The following is a 21,596-nucleotide window of genomic DNA, read 5'->3' as shown; positions in this document are numbered from 1 at the left end:
CCAACTTGCTAACAATACGATTCCGTATTTCTGCCTACTTACATTCATTAACGCTGTGTATGTGTATTCCATTTTTTTGCATATCAATAGGCACCTGAAGTGATGTACAAATCTGTCTGTTAGAAGAGAAAATGACACTAATACTTGTCAACACTTATTCCTCTGTGTTGTATTAAACCTTTAATTAAAGAATGTTATAGAAATACAAGTTTTTCTTTTGTGTCCCATACTGGCTATTGTTTTTATTTTATGTCTGTAGGACCTCAGCTGTGTAGACTAGAGACGTGATCTCTGTGTGTGCAGGTTTGCTCAGAAGTTCATGCCTCCATGCAGTTGTGACTTTCAGTTCTAGTTATTTATTGCTATGCTTCTAGTCATGTGATGGAGGGGTTAAGAAGCAGGCTTTGTGGGCTTCCCTGGTGGCACAGTGGTTGAGAGTCCGCCTGCCGATGCAGGGGATATGGGTTCATGCCCCGGTCCGGGAAGATCCCACATCCGCGGCTGGGCCCATGAGCCATGGCCGCTGAGCCTGCGCGTCCGGAGCCTGTGCTCCGCAACGGGAGAGTCCACGGCAGTGAGAGGCCCGCATACCACACACAAAAAAAAACAACAACAAAAAACAGGCTTTGTCATCTGCCTGGCCTGGATTTGAATTCAATTTTGTCAATTGGGGCAAAGTGCTTAAATTTTCAAGATTCCTTTTCCTCTTTAAAATAGGGATAATATTATCAACTCTTCATAGCTTCTTTTCAGGTTTAAATGAGATCATACATATTAATGACTTGGTATAGGGAGCAGCACAAATTAAAAATGCAAAAGCAATAGCTGATATTATTTTATTTTCTGCTACCTGTTTGGTTATTACAGTCTATTGACCCTCAGAGTTGACTGCTCTATTTATTTCATGTTTTCTCAAAAAATATTCTACTGTCTCCCACAGGATTTTGTCTCTACAATTATCCGTTTACTGGACAGCCCCTCGACATCCATCAGAGCAAAATCCTTCCTGGTTCTTCTGTATATTTTGATTCATAACCACGAGATGCTGCTGCTCAGCTGCCAAGCACGGTAGGATTTTCTCTGACAGTTTCACCAATGACTTCAATTTGACCCCTGCTTATTAGTTTTATTAGTAGTATTTCTTGGCCCCTATGTACCTGGTATTCAAATTTTTTTTCCTAGATTTTTCCAAGGGTTTAATGTTTCACTTGTCACCTCAGCTTGGAAACACTGAAGCAGGGTGTTGGGAAGTGCTTGGAGTTTCCTAGATCTGAGTACAGTCCAAGGCAGGGTGTTAAAGTTGGTTCTGGTTTACATTTTTGCAAGGCGTTCTTGACTGGTGGTTTGGTCATAGTTCTGATTTGTGTGAGCTTCTGGAATGAGTAGCTGAAAGCCCAGAGGAGCAGTCTAGAAAAGCAGAGGAAGAGGCAGGGCGAGGATAAGGAGTACATGGACTGGTCCTTGACTAGGCAGGTCTCTCACTGTCTCTAGGTCTCACCTCCTTCCTCTAAAAGGAGAAGCTGTCCTGATGCACCTCAGGTTCCCTTCATCCTCTGATGCTTCTCCATTAACGTTTTTGAAACTGTCTGGTCCATGCTCTTGAACATATGGTTTATCGCCTATTTCTCGATCTGGCTTTTTACTTATTGTAGGATACTGGGGAGATCCTAGAATTGCTGAGATTGGTCTAGGTTAGGAACTAGAAAACTTACTCCTGGAAACAGGGAGTAAATGTTTTAGGATTTACGGGTCAAGAAGCAAAATTGCTGACACATATATATGGAATCTAAAAAAACCCCAAATCATTCTGAAGAACCTGGGAGCAGGACAGGAATAAAGACGCAGACGTAGAGAATGGACTTGAGGACACGGGGAAGCTGGGACGAAGTGAGAGAGTGGCATGGACATATAGACACTACCAAATGTAAAATAGACAGCTAGTGGGAAGCAGCCGCATAGCACAGGGAGATCAGCTCAGTGCTTTCTGACCACCTAGAGGGGTGGGATAGGGAGGGTGGGAGGGAGACGCAAGAGGGAGGGGATATGGGGATATATGTATATGTATAGCTGATTCACTTTTTTATACAGCAGCAACTAACACACCATTGTAAAGCAATTATACTCCAATAAAGATGTTAAAAAAAAAGAAGCAAAATTGTGGATATTATGTATGTACTTCTATTACAAGAGAGAAAACAAATTTCCACAAATTTTTTTATTGACATAATAAAAAATATACTACTCCCAATCCATCCCTGGGATGGATTAGCAGATGCAAACTATTATATATAGAATGGATAAGCAACTAGGTCCTACTGTATAGGACAGAGAACTATATACAATATCCTGTGATAAACCATAATGAAAAAGAATATGAAAAAGAGTATATATATGTGTATAACTGAGTAACTTTGCTGTACAGCAGAAATTAACACAACATTGTAAATTAACTATACTTCAATAAAATTTTTAAAAATTACATACTACTAATAATTGAGTATAAGTTTTTGAAATATAGGTCTAACGAGAAGAGTAGAATTCTTTTGTGGGGGGAGAGAGAACATTTTGTGTAATTAGAGGTCAAAGTGAGAGTCTCATGATCAAATCTGATTACAGATGTTCCCCTTGGTGCTGATCCCTAATGCAATTTTATGTATCTTATCTTTGAAAATGTCCTTTCACACAGGTTCTGCCACATATCAATATCAGTCCATGGGCACATGACTTAAATTGAGCATATTCATCACTTGGAAGGCATTTGTAGTTTTCTGTTAGATTCTTCCTTGATACCTGCCTGTAGCGTGTCATTGCATTGCAGGTGAATCCCTTCTAGGTGAAGGTCATGTGGAAGCTCCTGACAAGCCGCCTTCAGTTCCCATCTCTCAGGGATCCCTGTCCTTTGTTGTTTGATGTCCAGTGTCCTGATTCTGACATCTCATATGTTTTTGTCTATTTGTTACTTGTTTTCGGGGGGAGGGTGTGCACTGATCCTGTTAGTCCATCAGGGCTGCAAGCAGAAGTTGCTCTTGTCTGTCGGTAAAGGCCTCATCGCTGGCTTTGCTGCCTCTCATCTCTCCTTGTGTTGACTGTCATTTTTCTCCAGGGCAAAAAATATAGTTTCTCAGCAGATGTTCTTCCATCATTTCTTGGACTCACCGTCTGGTCTCCGTGTAGCAGCTGGAGTGTCTCTTACCCAGTGTGAATCAGCTTTTGTTTCTTCCCTGCTCAGTCTCTCCTCTCCTGTTGTGCTGAAATAATACCCCAGGCTCTGACCGTGGGCTGCTCTGCCCGACTTCATCTCACCCCTGCCCTCCTCTCAGCCCTTGTCTTCTATAGCTCCTCCTGGCACCCTCTCCACGCCAGCTCAAAGTTCTTCTTGTTGCTTTCTGCACACACTAACCTTTTACACTCCCCTCGGGGGTTCCCTGTGCCCACAGTGCACTTCCCCGAGATATGTGTGTGGCTGGCCTCCTCAGCTCGTTCAGGTTTCTGTTCAGTCTAATGGTTGCTACTTTTGAGAGCCACTCTGATCATCCTGTCTCAACTCCCCCTCCTAAGACCAACTCAGAAACTGTCTAACTGAAAAGAACTAAATCACGTGGACCATGAGGGCCTGAGCGGGACAGGCTTGGTCCTCCCAGGAAATTGCTGTGATTTCTGTGTCCCTGAGTGAATATTTAGAAACTTTGACCGTGATGGGAAGATGGTGGCCTGAATGCACACCCTGACCTCCGCTGTGCTCTCTCTGGAGAGTGTAGGGGTGGGGTGCCTGGAAGGCAAGGCTTAGCCTTGCAGGAGAGTTAAGAGTGGGCCCCATTCTTCCTGTGCTGTGGGGCAGGGATGACACCCTGTGCTCTAAGCCTGGGGAAATAGCAGATCTTGGGGCTTCTGTGGGATCCAAAATGCAGGTGCTGTCTGTGTGTGGTCGTTGGGACCAGCACTCCCATCCCCAGGGGATCTGGAGCGGGACCGAATTGGGGGTCAGTGTGCCCCAGTCTGCGAGGCTGCAGGGAGATGACCTCATTCGCCAGCACTTGGAGAGAACAGGTCCCCCTCCTCGCCTGCTTCTTTGCTACAACCCAGCCTGATCAGGTCCGAGTCAGTGGGGGGGATGTCTTGGGCAATCAAGGATTGGTCACAGTCCACTGAAGGAGACACTGCAAGTACTTGAAGGAGGAAGGACAAGAACAGGCAGCTCTTACTGAAGCAGAACTAATGGAATCGACAGAATTTTAACGAACAAGGAATGAAAACTCTGTGGAGAGGCAGTTTTCTGAAATTCAGCAGAACTGAAAGAAAATGGCCTCTTCTGGGGACGGCATTAGTGCTTTGAAAGGACACATTGACCCACACAGAGCTGTTTACAAAGACACGGGAAACTCACGTGGAAACAATAAGAAAGGTGGAGTGTGGGTCCAAGAGACCTCACATGCAGAGTTCCAGGAACTCCAGGAGGAGGAAAGGAACAGATGGAGGAGGCTTTCTAATTGAAGAAATCTCAGAAGTCATCTTCTCCTTGAACATGCCCCCTTCTGATGCTGTATTAAACTGCGAGTAAAGGAGTTAAAAAGTCAGAAAACCACAAACGGAAAGGGAAAAATGGCTAAGGCAGACGAGCGTTGTCACCTGTCTTTGTCTTTGGTAAGCTGGAAAGCTGACAAGATGAACGTTCACTGTTTTAGCAGAATGGAGATGACTGAGATCCTTTGATGTCCACAAAGGGAAAAGCTGGGAGGAGACATGATCACTGCCTGGCAGAACTCTTGAAAGGTTGGGAAGGGGGAGTGTAAAGGTACCTTCGAAGGCAGTGGTGAGAGGGAGGTGAGACTCAAGATAGGAGGATTGATGGAAGTTTGCATGGATATTTGATTCCCAGCCCTGAACATCCAGGACACTCTGCTTCTTCCACGGCAGCAGGAGACTTGCAATGTGTTCTGGGTGGTTTGAACCGGAAAGGCCGCAGATGTGGGGTTTGAGACAGATCAGAGGGAGATGAGGTGCTTTGTGAGGTCCTCTAATGAGGATCGTAGAAAAGCCTGCTTACTGTCAAAGGTGAGGAGTTCTGCCCTCTACCCCTCCTTGGCTTGCAGGCTCTTGGCAGCCTAGCTTGCATGCTCTTGACCAGAGTTTAGAGATTCATCTCAGGGAAGCTGATCCATATTGAGTAAAAGCCCCACAGGGGCTGACGTTTGGGTGTCCCCTACTGTAGCTCGGGAAACCTTCCCTGATATTCCTGTATTGGAGCCCATCAGTCATAAGCCCCGCTCCTGCACACAGACATTCCAACAATACTTCAGTGCATCCTCTTAAAATATAAATGGACAGCCAAGTATCACCAGATATTTAAGGAAACATGGAACTCTAACATGGAACTCAGAAGCCAAAACTCGCCAGCAGATAAAAGGAACTCAGCAGAAACAGACTAAAGTTATAAACAGACAGTTCATGGAAAAAGGAGTGAGAATGACTTTTTAATTTTTTTTTTAGTTTATTTATTTTTTTTTTGGCTGCGTTGGGTCTTCATTGCTGCACACGGGCTTTCTCTAGTTGCGGCGAGCGGGGGCTACTCTTCGTTGCGGTGCGTGGGCTTCTCACTGCTGTGGCGTCTCTTGCTGCAGAGCACGGGCTCTAGGCGTGTGGGCTTCAGTAGTTGTGGCTCGCGGACTCAGTAGTTGTGGCTCGCGGGATGTAGAGCGCAGGCTCAATAGTTGTGGTGCACGGGCTTAGCTGCTCCACGGTATGTGGGATCTTCCCAGACCAGGGCTCGAACCCGTGTCCCCTGCATTAGCAGGTGGATTCTTAACCACTGCGCCACCAGGGAAGCCCGAGGATGACTCTTAAACCTATGAGTAAATGCTAAATCTTCCTTATTATAAGAAGAAAACACATCATTACTCCTCACTAAAAGAGAAACTACACTGAATACTGTTTCCCACTCCGTACATTGGCAGTGTCTGCAGTGTATTCTGTTGGTGAGGCTGTGGAGAGGTCGGCACTGTCGTATATTGCTGGTGGGAATGCAAAATATTTAAACTACTATGAAGAGGAATTTGGCAATATCTAGAAAAATGGCATATTTTTACCCTTTGTCCCAGCCATCTCACTTCTAGGATACAATCTGTTCTTAGTGAAGAAGTGACATGACACGTGCATGAGGCAGTATTTGTTACAGTAAAAAACTCTATAAACAACAGACTGGCTGGAGAACTGTGGTCACCCTTGTGTCAGTTATCTCTTCCTGCCGTAACAAATTACCACAGACTCGGTGGTTTAAGACACCACACAGTGTATTAATCTGACAGTTCCCGTGGGTCAGAAGTCCAGGCTCTTTGTAGCTAGAGCCTCTGCTCATGTCTCACAGGGTTGAAGTGTAGGTGCTGGCCGGTGCTACAGTCCTCATCTGAGGCTGGGGTCTTCTGCAAGCTCACTGATTGTTGGCAGAGTGCATTCCTTTGCAGCTGTAGGACCAAGGTCCCCATTTCCTGGCTGTTTTTCGTCTGGGTCTAGAGGCCATACTTCCTCTCCAGTGACAATCCACAGCAGAACTATTTGCTTTCTTCCTGGAGGCTAGTAGGAGCACTCTTTATATCTTGAATCCTTTCCACCCAACTCAAATGTCTTCGACCTCACTCTTCTGCTACCAGCAGGAGAAAACTCTGCTTTTAAAGGTTTCAGCTGATTGGGTCAGGCTCATGCAGATAACCTACATAATTCGAGGGTAATTGAATTGGGACTTTACATCCTTAAACTCCCTTCACTGTAGTACTTAGATTAGTGTTTGAATAGCCAGGGGGGTGGGAATCTTGGCAGAGGGACATCTTTAGAATTCTTCCAGCTGCAATGCCCATAGTGGAGGATTCTGCGGCTGTGAGAATGAACAAAGAGCCTCTCTATACACAGCCATGGAGTGACCTCCAAGACATTATAAATTATCCTGAGAAAAGCAAGGTGCAGAACAGTACTTATAGTTTACTACCTTTTGTATAAGAAAGAGGGAGAAAACAGGAAAGATACATGCATTTATTAATATTTTCACAAAGAAAGAAGGATAAATTAAAAATGAACAAAATGGCATTTTATAGGGAATGGAAGGGAATAGGGATCAGGGGTAGGGATGAAAGCTCCACTTCTCTGAAAGTGCCTGTTTTATGATTTAGATTTAAGAGCCAGGTGAATGTTTTTATATAATTAAAAATAAAATTAAATAAAAATGATAAAAATAAAGCAGTCTCTAAATACTGAAAAATAATCTGGTATCAAGTTTGTAAGATAACTCTCCAGAGACTAGATACTGAAGTGTTTAAAGAACACTGTGTTTGGCAGTACAGTTGATCCTTGAACAACATAGGGTCGAACTGTGTAGGTCCACTTATATGTGGATTTTTTTCAGTGAATATGGGCAGTACTACAGTCTGTGGTTGGTTGAATCCTCAGATGCAGAACTGCGTGAATACTGAATGAGAGCTGACTATGGGATTTGAGCATCCGTGGATTTTGGTTTCCGCAGAGGGTCCTGGAAACTATATTCTATTGGGATATATCGATATTTCAAGGACTAAAATAACCCCATTAAGAAATATTCAACTGTGTTGTGTTCTTGTCAGTGTTAGTTACTGTGTTGCTGTTGACATATATTTACACATATGTATGTATGAAAGTAATAGCAAGGTAGTAATTATGCAAATTGCAATAGGAACCAAGATTTTCAGCATAAAAGAAAACATATAATTATAAAAGTAAAATCTTGTCATCCTTAATTTAAATCAAGTGTCAAGATGAACTCATGATTTATTCTTTTTTTTATAAAGAAATTATTTATTTTATAGTTCTGTCTACTGAAAATCCACTCAGATTTTAATCCCCAAATGCCGTTTTCCACTAAAAGGAACCATGGCCCCTTCTATAAACAGCGTCTTGGTCTTGGGCACAGCTCTACATTCAGGCCAGGAGATGAACACATTGAGAACCTGGGGCATACTGTCATTCCTGAAAGCAAAGAAATTACTGGAAACTGTTAAGGTCATGTCAGAAGAACACAAGAGTCAACTGGAAGGAGTTTCTAGTGGCCCAAGATGGAATTTTGAGCATTAAAAGTAATAAAGACTGGGGCTTCCCTGGTGGCGCAGTGGTTGAGAGTCCGCCTGCCGATGCAGGGGACACGGGTTCGTGCCCCGGTCCAGGATGATCCCACATGCCGTGGAGCGGCTGGGCCCGTGAGCCATGGCTGCTGAGCCTGCGCGTCCGGAGCCTGTGCTCTGCAACAGGAGAGGCCGCAACAGTGAGAGGCCTGCGTAGCGGGAAAAAAAAAAAAAAAAGTAATAAAGACTGCAATATCTTAAAATATCACTGTGAAAAAAGTTGAGTTCGTGATTATTTTTAAAAAAACAACAACACTTATAAGTCCCAATTTAGAAAATTGCTGGGTCATGCAGTCATTTTCCTGAAAATTGTTCAATAAGGGAACAAAATCAGTATTTATCCATTGTTTAATATACAGGGTAATCAAATAGCTGATTAGGCAAAGTTTTTCTTTATAGAAGTTTCATAGCTAATAAATACCAGAGAAACCATAGAATTAGGAAAGCTCCATTTTGCAACCCTTAAACTCATAAACAGAATTAATTTTTAAAAAAGCAATGAACAATTTTTGATAAATCTTTGGATATATGCTTTAACATTTCTCTTGGGTTAAATCCTAGAAGTGGAATTGCTGGGTCTTACAGTAGGTGTATGTTTAACTTTTTAAGGAACAGACAAGCTATTTTCCAAAGTAGTTGTACCATTTTATATTCCCACCACAGTGTATGAGAATTCCACTATTTACATGTCCTTGCCAACTCAGTATGGTTGCTCTTTTTAATGTTAGCAATTCTAATAGGTGTGTAGTTTTATTTCATTGTGGTTTTAATTTGCATTTCCCTAATAACTTATGATTTAGAGCATCTTTTGACGTGCTTACTTGTCATCTCTATATCTTTCTTCTTCTTCTTCTTCTTTTTTTTTTTTTTTTTTTGTGGTACGTGGGCCTCTCACTGTTGTGGCCTCTCCCGTTGCAGAGCACAGGCTCCGGATGCGCAGGCTCAGCAGCCATGGCTCACGGGCCCAGCCGCTCTGCGACATGTGGGGTCTTCCCGCACCGGGGCATGAACCCGTGTCCCCTGTATCAGCAGGCGGACTCTCAACCACTGCGCCACCAGGGAAGCCCTAATTTTTGATAGTTTGATTAATGTGTCTTGGCATGTTTCTCCTTGGATTGATCCTGTATGGGACTCCTTGTGCTTCCTGAACTTGACTGACTATTTCCTTTCCCATGTTAGGGACATTTTCAACTATAATCTCTTCAAATATTTTCTCAGTCCCTTTCTTTTTCTCTTCTTCTTCTGGGACCCCTATAATTCAAATGTTGGTGCATTTAACATTGTCCCAGTGTTCTCTGAGGCTGTCCTCAATTCTTTTCATTATTTTTTCTTTATTCTGCTCTGCAATAGTTATTTCCACTATTTTATCTTCCAGGTCACTTATCCATTCTTCTGCCTCAGTTATTCTATTGATTCCTTCTAGAGAATTTTAAATTTGATTTATTGTGTTGTTCATCATTTTTTGTTTGCTCTTTAGTTCTTCTCATTCCTTGTTAAACATTTCTTGATTTTCTACATTCTGTTTCCAAGGTTTTGGATCATCTTTACTATCATTACGCTGAATTCTTTTTCAGGTAGACTGCCTATTTCCTCTTCATTTGTTTGGTTTGGTGGGTTTTTACCTTGCTCCTTCATCTGCTCTGTGTTTCTCTGTCTTCTCATTTTGCTTAACTTACTGTGTTTGGTATCTCCTTTTTGCAGGCTGCAGGTTCGTAGTTCCCATTGCTTTTGGTGTCTGCCCCTAGTAGCTGAGGTTGGTTCAGCGGGTTGTGTAGGCTTCCTGGTGGAGGGGACTAGTGCTTGTGTTCTGGTGGATGAGGCTGGATCTTGTCTTTCTGGTGGGCAGGACTGTATCCGGTGGTGTGTTTTGGGGTGTTTGGACCTTATTATGATTTTAGGCAGCCTCTCTGCTAGTGGGTGGGGTTGTGTTCCTGTCTTGCTAGTTGTTTGGCATAGGGTGTCCATCACTGTAGCTTGCTGGTCATTGAGTGGAGCTGGGTCTTAGTGTTGAGATGGAGATCTCTGGGAGAGCTTTTGCCGTTTCATATCACGTGGAGCCGGGACGTCTCTGGTGGACCAATGTCCTGAACTTGGCTCTCCCACCTCAGAGGCATCGACCTGACACCAGGCCAGAGCACCAAGACCCTGTCAGCTACACGGCTCTGTTCCTGCGAATTCCCTGGCGGTCCAGTGGTTAGGACTCTGAGCTTTCACTGCTGAGGGTGCAGCTTCGATTCCTAGTCGGGGAACTAAGATGCAGCAAGCCACTCCCCCCAAAAACAAACAAACAACACCTGTTCCTGAAGACAGAGTGTCACTCCATGCTTCTGTCTGTTTGTTCTTAAGAGCAGAAATGTCCAAATGTAAATGGACAAACAAATTGTGGCGTATTTATGGAAGGGAATACTTAATTAGCAGTGACTACTTAGCGGTAAATATTTTTTAAAAACTGAAAGCTTTCATCTTACTTGTAAGGTAATAAGTGAATCTGCTGGTTTCATAGATGCAGATGGAAGACATGAGATACTGGATCAGAGACAATGGACTTTTTTACCCACAGCAGACAGCACGAGGGTCATGTTTGAGTTGGTTCCCCTTGACTCCCAAGTCCTGTGGTGGTGGAGGGAGCAGGCTGGATGCAGGCCCAGGTGGATGCTGTGCACACAGTGATGCAGTTTGTGTCACTGCTGAGGAGCCCCATCATGAGGGAGCCCCTATTTTTACAAGGGTGCTGGCAAACCTGCCCAACCTTTACTCCCAGAAGGAGACATTATCTTTAGTATCCTTGTTGGGAAATAAGTCTGCCCTATCCCTGGAGGGAGACATTTTATTTTCCAAAGCTGTTTGCTATATAAACATCGACAAAAAGATAGATGGGAGCAAAAGCTGTCAATGTCTCTTCACAAGACATGCAGAAGTGCAGGAGACCCATGGAGAATTTTCTTCGAACACTATTGATATGGAAACTCCTGGCTTACTGTTTGTTTTGTTTGTTTGTTTTAAATTTTATTTTATTTATTTTTGGCTGCATTGGGTCTTCATTGCTTTCTTTAGTTGCGGCGAGCTGCGGCTACTCTTCGTTGTGGTGCATGGGCTTCTCGTTGTGGTGGCTTCTGTTGTTGCAGAGCACGGGCTCTAGGCGCGCGGGCTTCAGTAGTTGTGGCACGTGAGCTCAATAGTTGTGGTGCATGGGCTTAGTTGCTCCACGGCATGTGGGATTTTCCTGGACCAGGGCTCGACCCCGTGTCCCCTGCATTGGCAGGTGGATTCTTAACCACTGTGCTACCAGGGAAGCCCTTGGCTTACTGTTTTAAGAAACTGGTGAACAGTTTACCAGAGTCAGCTGAACCGTTTTACATCCCCACCAGCAGTGTATGAGTGATCCAGTTTCTCTACATTCTTGCCAATGTTTCATGTTGTTACTGTTTTTTATTTAGGCATTCTGATAGGTGTTTAGTGATATCACAGTGTGGTTTTAGTTTGCATTTTCCTAACTGCTAATGATATTGAACATTTTTATGTGCTTATTTTCTTACTATATATCATATTCAGTTAAGTGTCTGTTTATGTCTTTTGCTTGTTTTCAAATAGATTGTTTCTGCTCTTGAGTTTTTGAGCATTCTTTATATTTTTGAGACGTGTGTCCACCATCAGATATATGATTTACAAATATTTTCTCCCAGTGTGTAGCTTGGCTTTTATTCCTCTTAATAGTTTTTCTCAGAGTGAAGGATTTTATTTTTGTTGAGGTCCATTTTATTAGTTTTTTTCTTTCATTCTTTCAATTTCAAGTCTAAGAACTCTTTGTAGATCCCAAAGATTTTCTCTAATGTTTTTTGTAAAATTTTTGTTTATCCACTTTATATTTAAGTTTGTCATTCATTTTGAGTTAATTTGCATATAAAGTGTGTGTGTGTGTGTGTGTGTGTGAATTTTGAATCCTACAACCTTGCTGAATTCACTTAACTGTTCTAGGTGTTTTTTTGTTTTGTTTTTGTAGATTTGGGGAGATTTTCTATATCAACAATTATGTCATCTGTAAATATGGACTATTTCCCTTCCAATCTGTGTGCCCTTTATTTCTTTTTTATTTTTGGCTTATTGAAGTGGCTAGAACTTCCATTGCTGCACTATGAGTGATGAGAGCAGTTGTCCTCACTTTGTTTCTGATGTCACAGGAAAGCATTCGTCTTCTCCTGTTTAAGTATCATGTTAACTCTAGATGTTTTGTAGATGCTCTTTATCATTTGGAGAAGAGTCCCCATTATTACCATCCTCTGTTCACAGTTTGCTGAGAGCTTTTTTTCCCCTTAATCATAGATGGGTGTTGGATTTTGTCAAATGCGTTTTCTGCACCTATTAATATGACAAAATTATTTTTTCTTTTGTAGCCTGTTGGTATGGTCCCTTACATTAATTGGTTTTCAAATGCTAAACGAGCCTTGAGCACCTAGAATAAATCCCACTTGGCCATCGTGTATAATTCTTTCATGCACGGCTGGATTTGATTTGCTAATATTTTGTCGAAAAGTTTTGCATATAAGTTCTTAAGAGATATTGGTCCATACTTTGCTCTTTCCCTCCCTCCTCCTTTCTCTTTCTTCCTTTCCATCTTCCTTCCTTCCTTCCTTCCTTCCTTCCCTCCTTCCCTCCTTCCCTTCCTCTCCCTGCCTCCTTTATTCACTTCCTTCTTTCCTTCCTCTTTCTCTGCTTTAAGTATAACACTAGCCTCAGAAAATGAGTTTGGATGTGTACCTTTCTCTTCTATTTTGTGGGAGAGATTGTGTAAAATTGGTGTTTGTTTTTCTTTAAATGTTTGGTAGATTGCTTCAGTGAATTCGTCTGGGCCTGGAGATGTTTTGTGGGGCAGGATTTTTAACTACAAACCCAATTTCTTTAGTGATTACAGGGCCATTCAGATGATTAATTTCTTCCTGGTTGAGTTTTGGTAGTTCATGGGTTTTGAGGAATTTGTCCATTTCTTCTATGTTGTTGAGTTTATGAGAATAGTTTTTCTAGTCTTCTCTTATTTTTTAAGTGCTGAAGGATCTGTAGTGATATTCCTTTTCATTCCTATATTGGTGATTTGTGCCTCCTCTCTATTTTTTTTTTTGAGTCTTATAGAGTTTTATTATCAATGTTCTTTTAAAAAAGTAACCATCTTTTTGTTTCATTAATTTTCTTTACTGTTTTTCTGTTTTCAGTATCTTTAATTTCTTCTCTAATTTTTACCACTTTTTTCCTTCTCCTTGCTTTAGGCTTGTTTTGCTCTTCTTCCTTCTTTCTTTCTTTTGTTTTTAGATTCTCAAGTAGAAACTGAGAGTATTGATTTGAAATTTTTTCTCTTAATAAAAGGTCTCATGTAGATTTAGTGTTATAAGTCTCCTTTGCAGCAACACTTTTGCTACTTTTGTACATATTTTGTTACATGGTTAAACCTTTTAAATTTAGTTCTATTTATCTTTTAAAATTTCCTTTGAAACTTTGTTGTTGATTCATCGATTATTTAGAAATGTGTTGTTTAATTTTCAGATGTTTAGAGATCGTCTATTGTCACTGTATTTTTTCTGGTTTGATTTTATTATGGTCAGAAAACATACTCTGTATGAGTCCAGTTTTTTTTTTTTTTTTTTGCGGTACACGGGCCTCTCACTGCCGCGGCCTCTCCCGTCGCGGAGCACAGGCTCCGGATGCGCAGGCCCAGCGGCCATGGCCCACGGGCCCAGCCGCTCCGTGGCATGTGGGATCTTCCCGGACTGGGGCACGAACCCGCGTCCCCTGCATCGGCAGTCAGACTCTCAACCACTGCGCCACCAGGGAAGCCCATATGAGTCCAGTTTTTAAAAATTTGTTGAGGGCCTCCCTGGTGGTGCAGTGGTTGAGAGTCCGCCTGCCGATGCAGGGGATACGGGTTCGTGCCCCGGTCTGGGAGGATCCCATATGCCGCGGAGCGGCTGGGCCCATGAGCCATGGCCGCTGGGCCTGTGCATCCGGAGCCTGTGCTCCGCAACGGGGGAGGCCACAACAGTGAGAGGCCCGCGTACCGCAAAAAAAAAAAAAAAAAAAAAAAAAAAAAAAAAAAATTTGTTGAGGTTGGTTTTATGGTTTAGTATATGGTTTATCTTGGTGAATGTTCTATGGGTACTTGAAAAGGATTCGGCTACGTGTTGGGTGAAGTGTTCTTTACGTAAGTCAATTAGATCCTCTTGTTTCATTGTGTTGTTTTGATATTCTCTGTTCTTACCAGTTTTTATTTCTAATATTTCTATCAGTTGCTGAAAGTAAGATATTGAAGTCTGCATTTATCATTGTGGATTTGTCTGTTTTTCTTTTCAGCTATAACAGTTTTTATTTAATGTCTTTGGAAGCTCCATTATTTGGTGCGTACTTATTTAGGGTTATCGTGTCCTTCCTGGTGGATAGATGCTTTTGTCATTATGTAAGTTCCTGTCTGTTTCTAATAATTTTCTTTCCTCTGAAGTCTCCTTCATCTAGTGTTGATATAGCCACTCTGCCTTTATTTTATTTTATTTTATTTATTTATTTTTTTTTTTGCTGTACGCGGGCCTCTCACTGTTGTGGCCTCTCCCGTTGCGGAGCACAGGCTCCGGACGCACAGGCTCAGCGGCCATGGCTCACGGGCCCAGCCGCTCCGCGGCATATGGGATCCTCCCAGACCGGGGCACGAACCTGTATCCCCTGCATCGGCAGGCGGACTCTCAACCACTGCGCCACCAGGGAGGCCCTCTGCCTTTATTTTAAATTAATTTTTGTATTTTATACTTGTTTCCATCCTTTCACTTTAAACCTACCTGTGTCATTGCATACATATGAAGTAAGTTTATTTATAGATAGCATATAGCTGAATCATAACTTTGTATCTACTCTCCCAATCTGATTTAATTGGTGTATTTGGACCATTTACATTTAAGGTGATTATTGATATGTTAGGGCTTAAATCTGACATTTTTTGTTTGTTTTCTCTGCTTTTCTTATCTTACTTTCTTGTGGGTTATTTGAACACATGTAGGATTCTTTGATTTATTTATAGTACTTTTGAGTATGTCACTTTGCATAATCTCCTTGATGGTTGCTTTTATTATTGAAACATACATATGTGACTTATAATAGTTTATTGGTTTCTGTGCTTTACTGCTTTGAGTGAAGATAAAGACCTTATTTCCATTTATTCCCTCACTTAAAAAATACTTGTTTTACGAATGTTCCCTACATATATTGAGCACTTTATCAGATGGGTTATAATTTTTGCTTCAAGTATCGAATATAATTTGAAAAACTCATGAAAATATGTTAGAGTATTACATATTCCCCTAATTTTACCCATACTTTTTTGATATTCTTAGATTTACGTTAACATTTTCTTTATGTTTAGAAAACTTTCATTTGCTGTTCTTTAAGGATGGGTTTCCTGTAAAGGAATTGTTACTTTTCCTTTTCATGAGAAATCTTTATTTTCCCTTCATTCCTGAAGTTCATTCACTGCAGTTAATTTACAACTTGTGGTTGAAAGTTTTTGTTGTTGTTGTTTGTTTTTGTTTTTTTAGCCCTGAAAAAATATTCTACTTTCTTCTGGCCCCTATAGTTTCATATGAGACATCTTTTATTTCAATTAGTGTTCCTTTGTTAGTGGTGGGTCATTTCTCTCCGGCTGTCTTAAAAGATATTTTCTTTGTCTTTAGGATTTAGAAGTTTAATTGTGATATATCTTTGTTGTGGATTTCTTTGGGTTTCTCCTATCTTGAGTTTGTTCAGCTCCTTGAATTTGTAGATTTCAGTCTTCTGCTAAATTTAGGTATTTTTTCAGGCATTATTTCTTCAAATACTTTTTCAGTCCCATTCTTTCTCTCCTCCCCTTCTTGGGATCCTGATGATACAAATACACTGCATTTTGTTATTGTCTGATAGGTCCCTGAGACTCTTCCTTTTTATAGCCTATGTTTACCTGCTTTTCAGATATTGTAAATTCAGTTAATCTGTCCTTAAGTTCACTGATCATGTTTTCTGTCACCTGCACTATGTTACTGAGCCCATCCATTGCCTTAAAAAATTATTTATTTATTTGGCTGTACTGGATCTTAGTTGCAGCATGTGGGATCTTTGTTGCGGCATGTGCGGTTTTTAGTTGCAGCATGCAGGGTCTTTAGTTGCGGCATGCGGGATCTTTAGTTGCGGCATGTGGGATCTGGTTCCCTGACCAGGGATCAAACCCGAGCCCCCTGCATTGGGTGTGTGGAGCCTTGGCTGCTGGACCACCAGGGAAGTCCCCATTGCCTTTTTAATTTTGGTTATTGTATTTTCAAACTTCTATAGTTTACATTGGTTATTTTAAAAACTTTTTTCACCTGAAATTTTCAGCTCTTTCATTGGTTTTCAGACAATTAGAAACTTTTTTTTTTTTTTTTTTTTGGCCATGCCCCATGGCATGTGGGATCTCAGTTCCCTGGCCAGGGATCGAGCCTGTGCCCCCTGCAGTGGAAGCGTGACATCTTAACCACTGGACTGCCAGGGAAGTCCCTGAAACATTTTTTTTTTTTTTTTTTTTGCGGTATGCGGGCCTCTCACTGTTGTGGCCTCTCCCGTTGCGGAGCACAGGCTCCGGACGCTCAGGCTCAGCGGCCATGGCTCACGGGCCCAGCTGCTCCGCAGCATGTGGGGTCTTCCCGGACTGGGGCACGAACCCATGTCCCCTGCCGAGGGGACTCTCAACCACTGCACCACCAGGGAAGCCCCCTGAAACATTTTTATGATGGCTGCTTAAAAATTCTTATTAGATCCTTCTAGCATCTGCTTCATATTGGTGATAGCGTCTGTTGATTGTCTTTTTTGATTAATGTTGTGATTTTCCTGGTTCTTGCTATGATTCATGATTTTTAAAATTATATCCTGGACGTTTTGCCTATTATCTTAGACCGTGTCTTCCTCTCACTCATTGTCGTTAAGTCTTGCTGTTGCTAGGCAAGATGTGGAGGTCCAGCTCATCACTGGACCCCACTGATAATTAACCTGGTGGGGGAATCATATTGCTGTTTGCTTCTCCTGGTTGGAGAATGGAAGATCACCTTCCCGCTCAGACACACCGTTGCTATCCCTGCAGGGAAACTGGAGAGTGTCTTGCTTGGCTGGGCAGGGAATGGAGGATCAGCTGCCTGCTCAGTCTTAAAGATACTACACTTACAGGGGAATCAAGTGTCTGTTGCCTGCTTCCACCAGGTGGAGGACGGAAGATTAGCTCCCTGTTTGGCCTTGCCCACACCTCCCAGGTGGGGAATTTTGGAGTAGGCTATCTGCCTGGGGTGGGGATTGAGGTGGAAGATCTACTCCCTGATTGGCTCTGCTGAAACTACAGAGGAGGGAGGGGGTGTATGCAGTGTTCCATCCGTGTTTTGCCAGCTTAGGGCAGGTATTTTCAGAAAAGTTTTCAGTTAGGCCAACGTTTTACTGATTCTTTAGCTAGGAAGAAACAGGCTTTTTCCTTTGGGGGTCAGTTCTGGGTTAGAGGCTTCTGTAACATCCTTTCCCAAATAGATGAGAGGCAGTAAGGAAACTGAGGAGATGCACTGTCACGTTGTTCCCCAAGTCCTCCATTTTCTAGGCAGTCCATCTTCTCTTTCCACCTTTCCAAGTCTTCCTGTGCTTGTTTTTATGTTATATCCAGGGACTTCTGGTTATAAGAGGGAGGACCTGTGAGGAATGGAGCTGCTCCATCTTGGCATAACTGGAAATCCAAAGTCACTTTTAAACATTGCTTGTGGAAATAGAAATTGTTGTAATTTTTTGGAGAGTAATTTAGCAACATCTATGATTATTAATAATACAACTTTGGTTCTAACAAACCTGCATGTGGCATTTAGCTGTTAGAAATAGAAATATGGGGGCAGGACCGGAATAAAGACGCAGACGTAGAGAATGGACTTGAGGACACAGGGAGGGGGAAGGGGAAGTGAGAGAGTGGCATGGACATATATACACTACCAAATGTAAAATAGATAGCTAGTGGGAAGCAGCCACATGGCACAGGGAGATCAACTCGGTGCTTTGTGACCACCTAGAGGGGTGGGATAGGGAGGGTGGGAGGGAGGCTCAAGAGGGAGGGGATTCGGGGATATATGTATACGTATAGCTGATTCACTTTGTTATACGGCAGAAACTAAAACACCATTGTAAAGCAATTATACTCCAATAAAGATGTTAAAAAAAATTAAAAAGAAAAAACTCATGAACAACAACAAAGAAATAGAAATATGAATTATTTATAATATATGCATGAGTGTGTCCATTGTAGCATTGTTTCTAGTGGTCAGTACCTAGAAGTAGAGTTAGTATCTATTGGTATTGAAATGCTTCAATAAATGATGGTATAGCTATAATATATATATATATATATATATATATATATATATAATATAATATATATAAAATGAGTCATTTCATTAACTTGGAAGTATGTTCATTATATATAGATAAGTGAAAAATGAAAGGGCAGAAGTATATATTAACTATGAAGTTATTTCTATAAAACAGCATGTAAAAATGGCAAAACTCACCTGTTTGTATCTGTTTGTATCAAAATTTATTAAAAAGAAAAACATGTATGGAAGGATGATACCAAATTTGTTATCTGAGGAAGGTGGAAGTAGGAGATTATTTGTTATCTTTATTCATTCTTATTTTTAGCCTTATTATATAATAATCATGTTTCACTTATTATAATTACATTTCATCTGTAATTAAGAAAAAAATACAATGAAGCCAAAGGAAAAAACTAATTAAAATAAATGTTAGCAGTAGGCACCAGCTGATTTTGAAGGATTAAGGGAATCTTTAAGGTAGTCAAAACTCAGATTTGTTTAGGCTTTGTAGATTAAAATTAATAATATAAATTACTTTCAAAATCACATAGGCAGTCAGTCCAGACTATGGAAGAATGGTTGGTATTTGTTCCTTTTTGCTTTGCAGCCCAGGTATTACACTAGTGTGCATATAAAATGCAATGTTGCATATAAAGGTATGTGAAGGGGAGGCAGACTTCAGGTTAGCGAGATGTTAAAATTCTCTGTGATGAGTTTGTATAGAAAACTCTTCTCCCTTCCACACCTGTGCCTTGAAACTCCTCTAGCAGCTGTATTTCTTTTTTTTTTTTTTTTTTTTTTCTTTTTGCGGTATGCGGGCCTCTCACTGCCGTGGCCTCCCCCGCTGCGGAGCACAGGCTCCGGACGCGCAGGCCCAGCGGCCATGGCTCACGGGCCCAGCCGCTCCGCGGCATATGGGATCCTCCCAGACCGGGGCACGAACCCGTATCCCCTGCATCGGCAGGCGGACTCTCAACCACTGCGCCACCAGGGAGGCCCTAGCAGCTGTATTTCGGAGCTAACCGTGATGCTGCCTGTCTGCCGGAGAACTGAAACCTCATATCAAGAGCCCACGATAACCTTTGCTACATTATGTAGATATTTTTTCCTGCTTATCATCATCACCATCAGCCTTTTATGGATTAAATTTCAGCACGGTTTCTATGATGTCAGCTCTCAAATCTATCTAGTACAACAGGCAGTGAAATTGAGCTGTCAGGATTAGATAAAAAAAGATATGATAGCCCCCAAGTGTTCACCTATTTCTCCAAATGATTTCATACTAATATTGAAAATGACAGGAGATAAAATAGGGTCTTGTGTGTCTCTAGAAATGATAACCCTTTGAGGGATGAATGGTCTTGTAAGTTCATTGTGTAGGTTTGCTGTGAGCCTGCGATGTCAGTGCCTCGTGATGGATCAGGTTTTCCTAGAGGTTTTTTGTTTGTTTGTTTCCCCATAGCATTGCTGTTAATATGGTAATCAGTGGGGAAAAAATCTACTTTGATCTTAAAAGAAAGATTTTTTTTTAAAAAAGGAAACATTTACTTTGTATAATTGGTTAACTGTGTGGGAAAATATTTTCTCAGCTTATACCATACAAAAGTCAATTCCAGATGTATTAAAGAATTATATATGAGAAAGAAGCTGTAAACAGCTGGAAGAAAATATGTTTAAATATGGGCAAAGAGAGCTTTTCTGAGAAGAAAAGGAATGAAAGAAACCATGAAAGCAGATAGTGATAGTTTAGCTATATATAGTTTAGAAACGTTTAATATCCCCTGCAAATCATAAATAAAATTTCATGCTAAGAAAATCTGTAAATTATTGCATCGTATATAACACAGAGTTAATCTGTATACTGTAAAAAAGATTCATAAAGATATTCAGCTTCAAGTCTAATCAGAGAAATGCAAATTAAAATGATAACCAAATACTGTTTCTATCCATCATAATATCAAATTAAGGGAAAAAACCTTGCACTATCTTATACCCAAAGTACTATCTTATATCCAAAGTACAGTTACATGGGTAACTTTTAACCAGTAGGTGAGGTTACCTTTTTGAGGGTATTTAAAAATGTGTATCATGAATCCTTATGATTCAGAAGTTCCACTGTTATAAATAAACTTGAATCACAGATTCATAATTTTCTGGGGATGTCAAGTACCTGAAGGATCTGAACCAGACTTTTCTTGGTTGCTTAGATTTTTGTTAACTTTAGCTTTTAGATGTGGAAGTACCGTGAGGCTCTTCAGAGAATCTCCTGGGTTCTAGTAGCCCCAGTCTGCACTGTTTGACAGCAACGTAATATTCCCTTGGTGATCATGAATCAGTCACTCTTAATCAGTAGAGTAATCCTCTTCATCCCCCAAAATGGAATTTTTGCTATGTCCTCTGGTGGAAACCTTTCTTCCTTGGACCCATTCCAGCAGAGCTCAGGGTCATGGAGACTGGAAGTAAAAATCTTGTGAGTGGGCTATCAGGTATAATACTGAGAGGCAGTCACTCCCACTTCTACCCCTTGATTACCAGACCTGTGTGTTTTGACTGTGGGGAAGGCAAAAGCATATATTTTGTTTACTGATTCAAAGCATACACTTTGTTGTTGTAAGATAGGACCCAGTTTTTCGTTGTGTTGTTTCCCAGCTGGCAGCACGACTGAGTTTGCAGTCGGCCATTCCTCCTTTCAGTCAAGCCAGGTGCCTCTGGGTGATGGCGTACTTGCTGATGAGCAGATTTAGTGGGCTTGAACATATTACCACACTTCTTTTGCTATTAATAAGTTCCTTGATCAGATATAGTGTGACATTGATTATCATGATGATAAATAAGGTATTTCTTAAGTCTATACTTAGTGGCACTGGCAGAAGCTTGTGGCAGGGACAGCAAGTCCATATTCAGGGTATAACTATTCCAGCGAGGAGAGTTTACTGCCCCTTTTGTACACCAACCTGTTGCTAGATTACTGGTTGGTCCCCCCAGAATATGGGGCCAGGCTGAGGGCTCAGCACTGGTTTCTCGTGTTGGCTGGAGTGGCAGTATCTAGGCCATCTTTGATGAGGAGCATTCCTTACATTGGGTGTTA

At 41.5% G+C, this 21,596-nt stretch overlaps 1 protein-coding gene across 5 annotated transcripts in view; it reads left to right on the top strand.

Moving 5' to 3' along the window:
* ULK4 (unc-51 like kinase 4) overlaps nucleotides 1-21,596 on the top strand; it is a 549,109-nt gene that overhangs the window by 143,223 nt on the left and 384,290 nt on the right. For all 5 annotated transcript variants that reach the window (XM_082638146.1, XM_082638145.1, XM_082638142.1 and 2 more), the window contains one exon: nucleotides 941-1,068. In XM_082638146.1, coding sequence (XP_082494272.1) covers nucleotides 941-1,068 — 128 coding nt within the window. The remainder of the gene's footprint in view (nucleotides 1-940; nucleotides 1,069-21,596) is intronic.

The sequence above is a fragment of the Mesoplodon mirus genome (assembly GCF_964341445.2).
Source record: "Mesoplodon mirus genome assembly, chromosome: 12".
Classification (NCBI taxonomy): domain Eukaryota; kingdom Metazoa; phylum Chordata; class Mammalia; order Artiodactyla; family Ziphiidae; genus Mesoplodon; species Mesoplodon mirus.
Note: the sequence above shows the minus strand (reverse complement) of the source record. Positions and strands in the feature narration are given on the sequence as shown.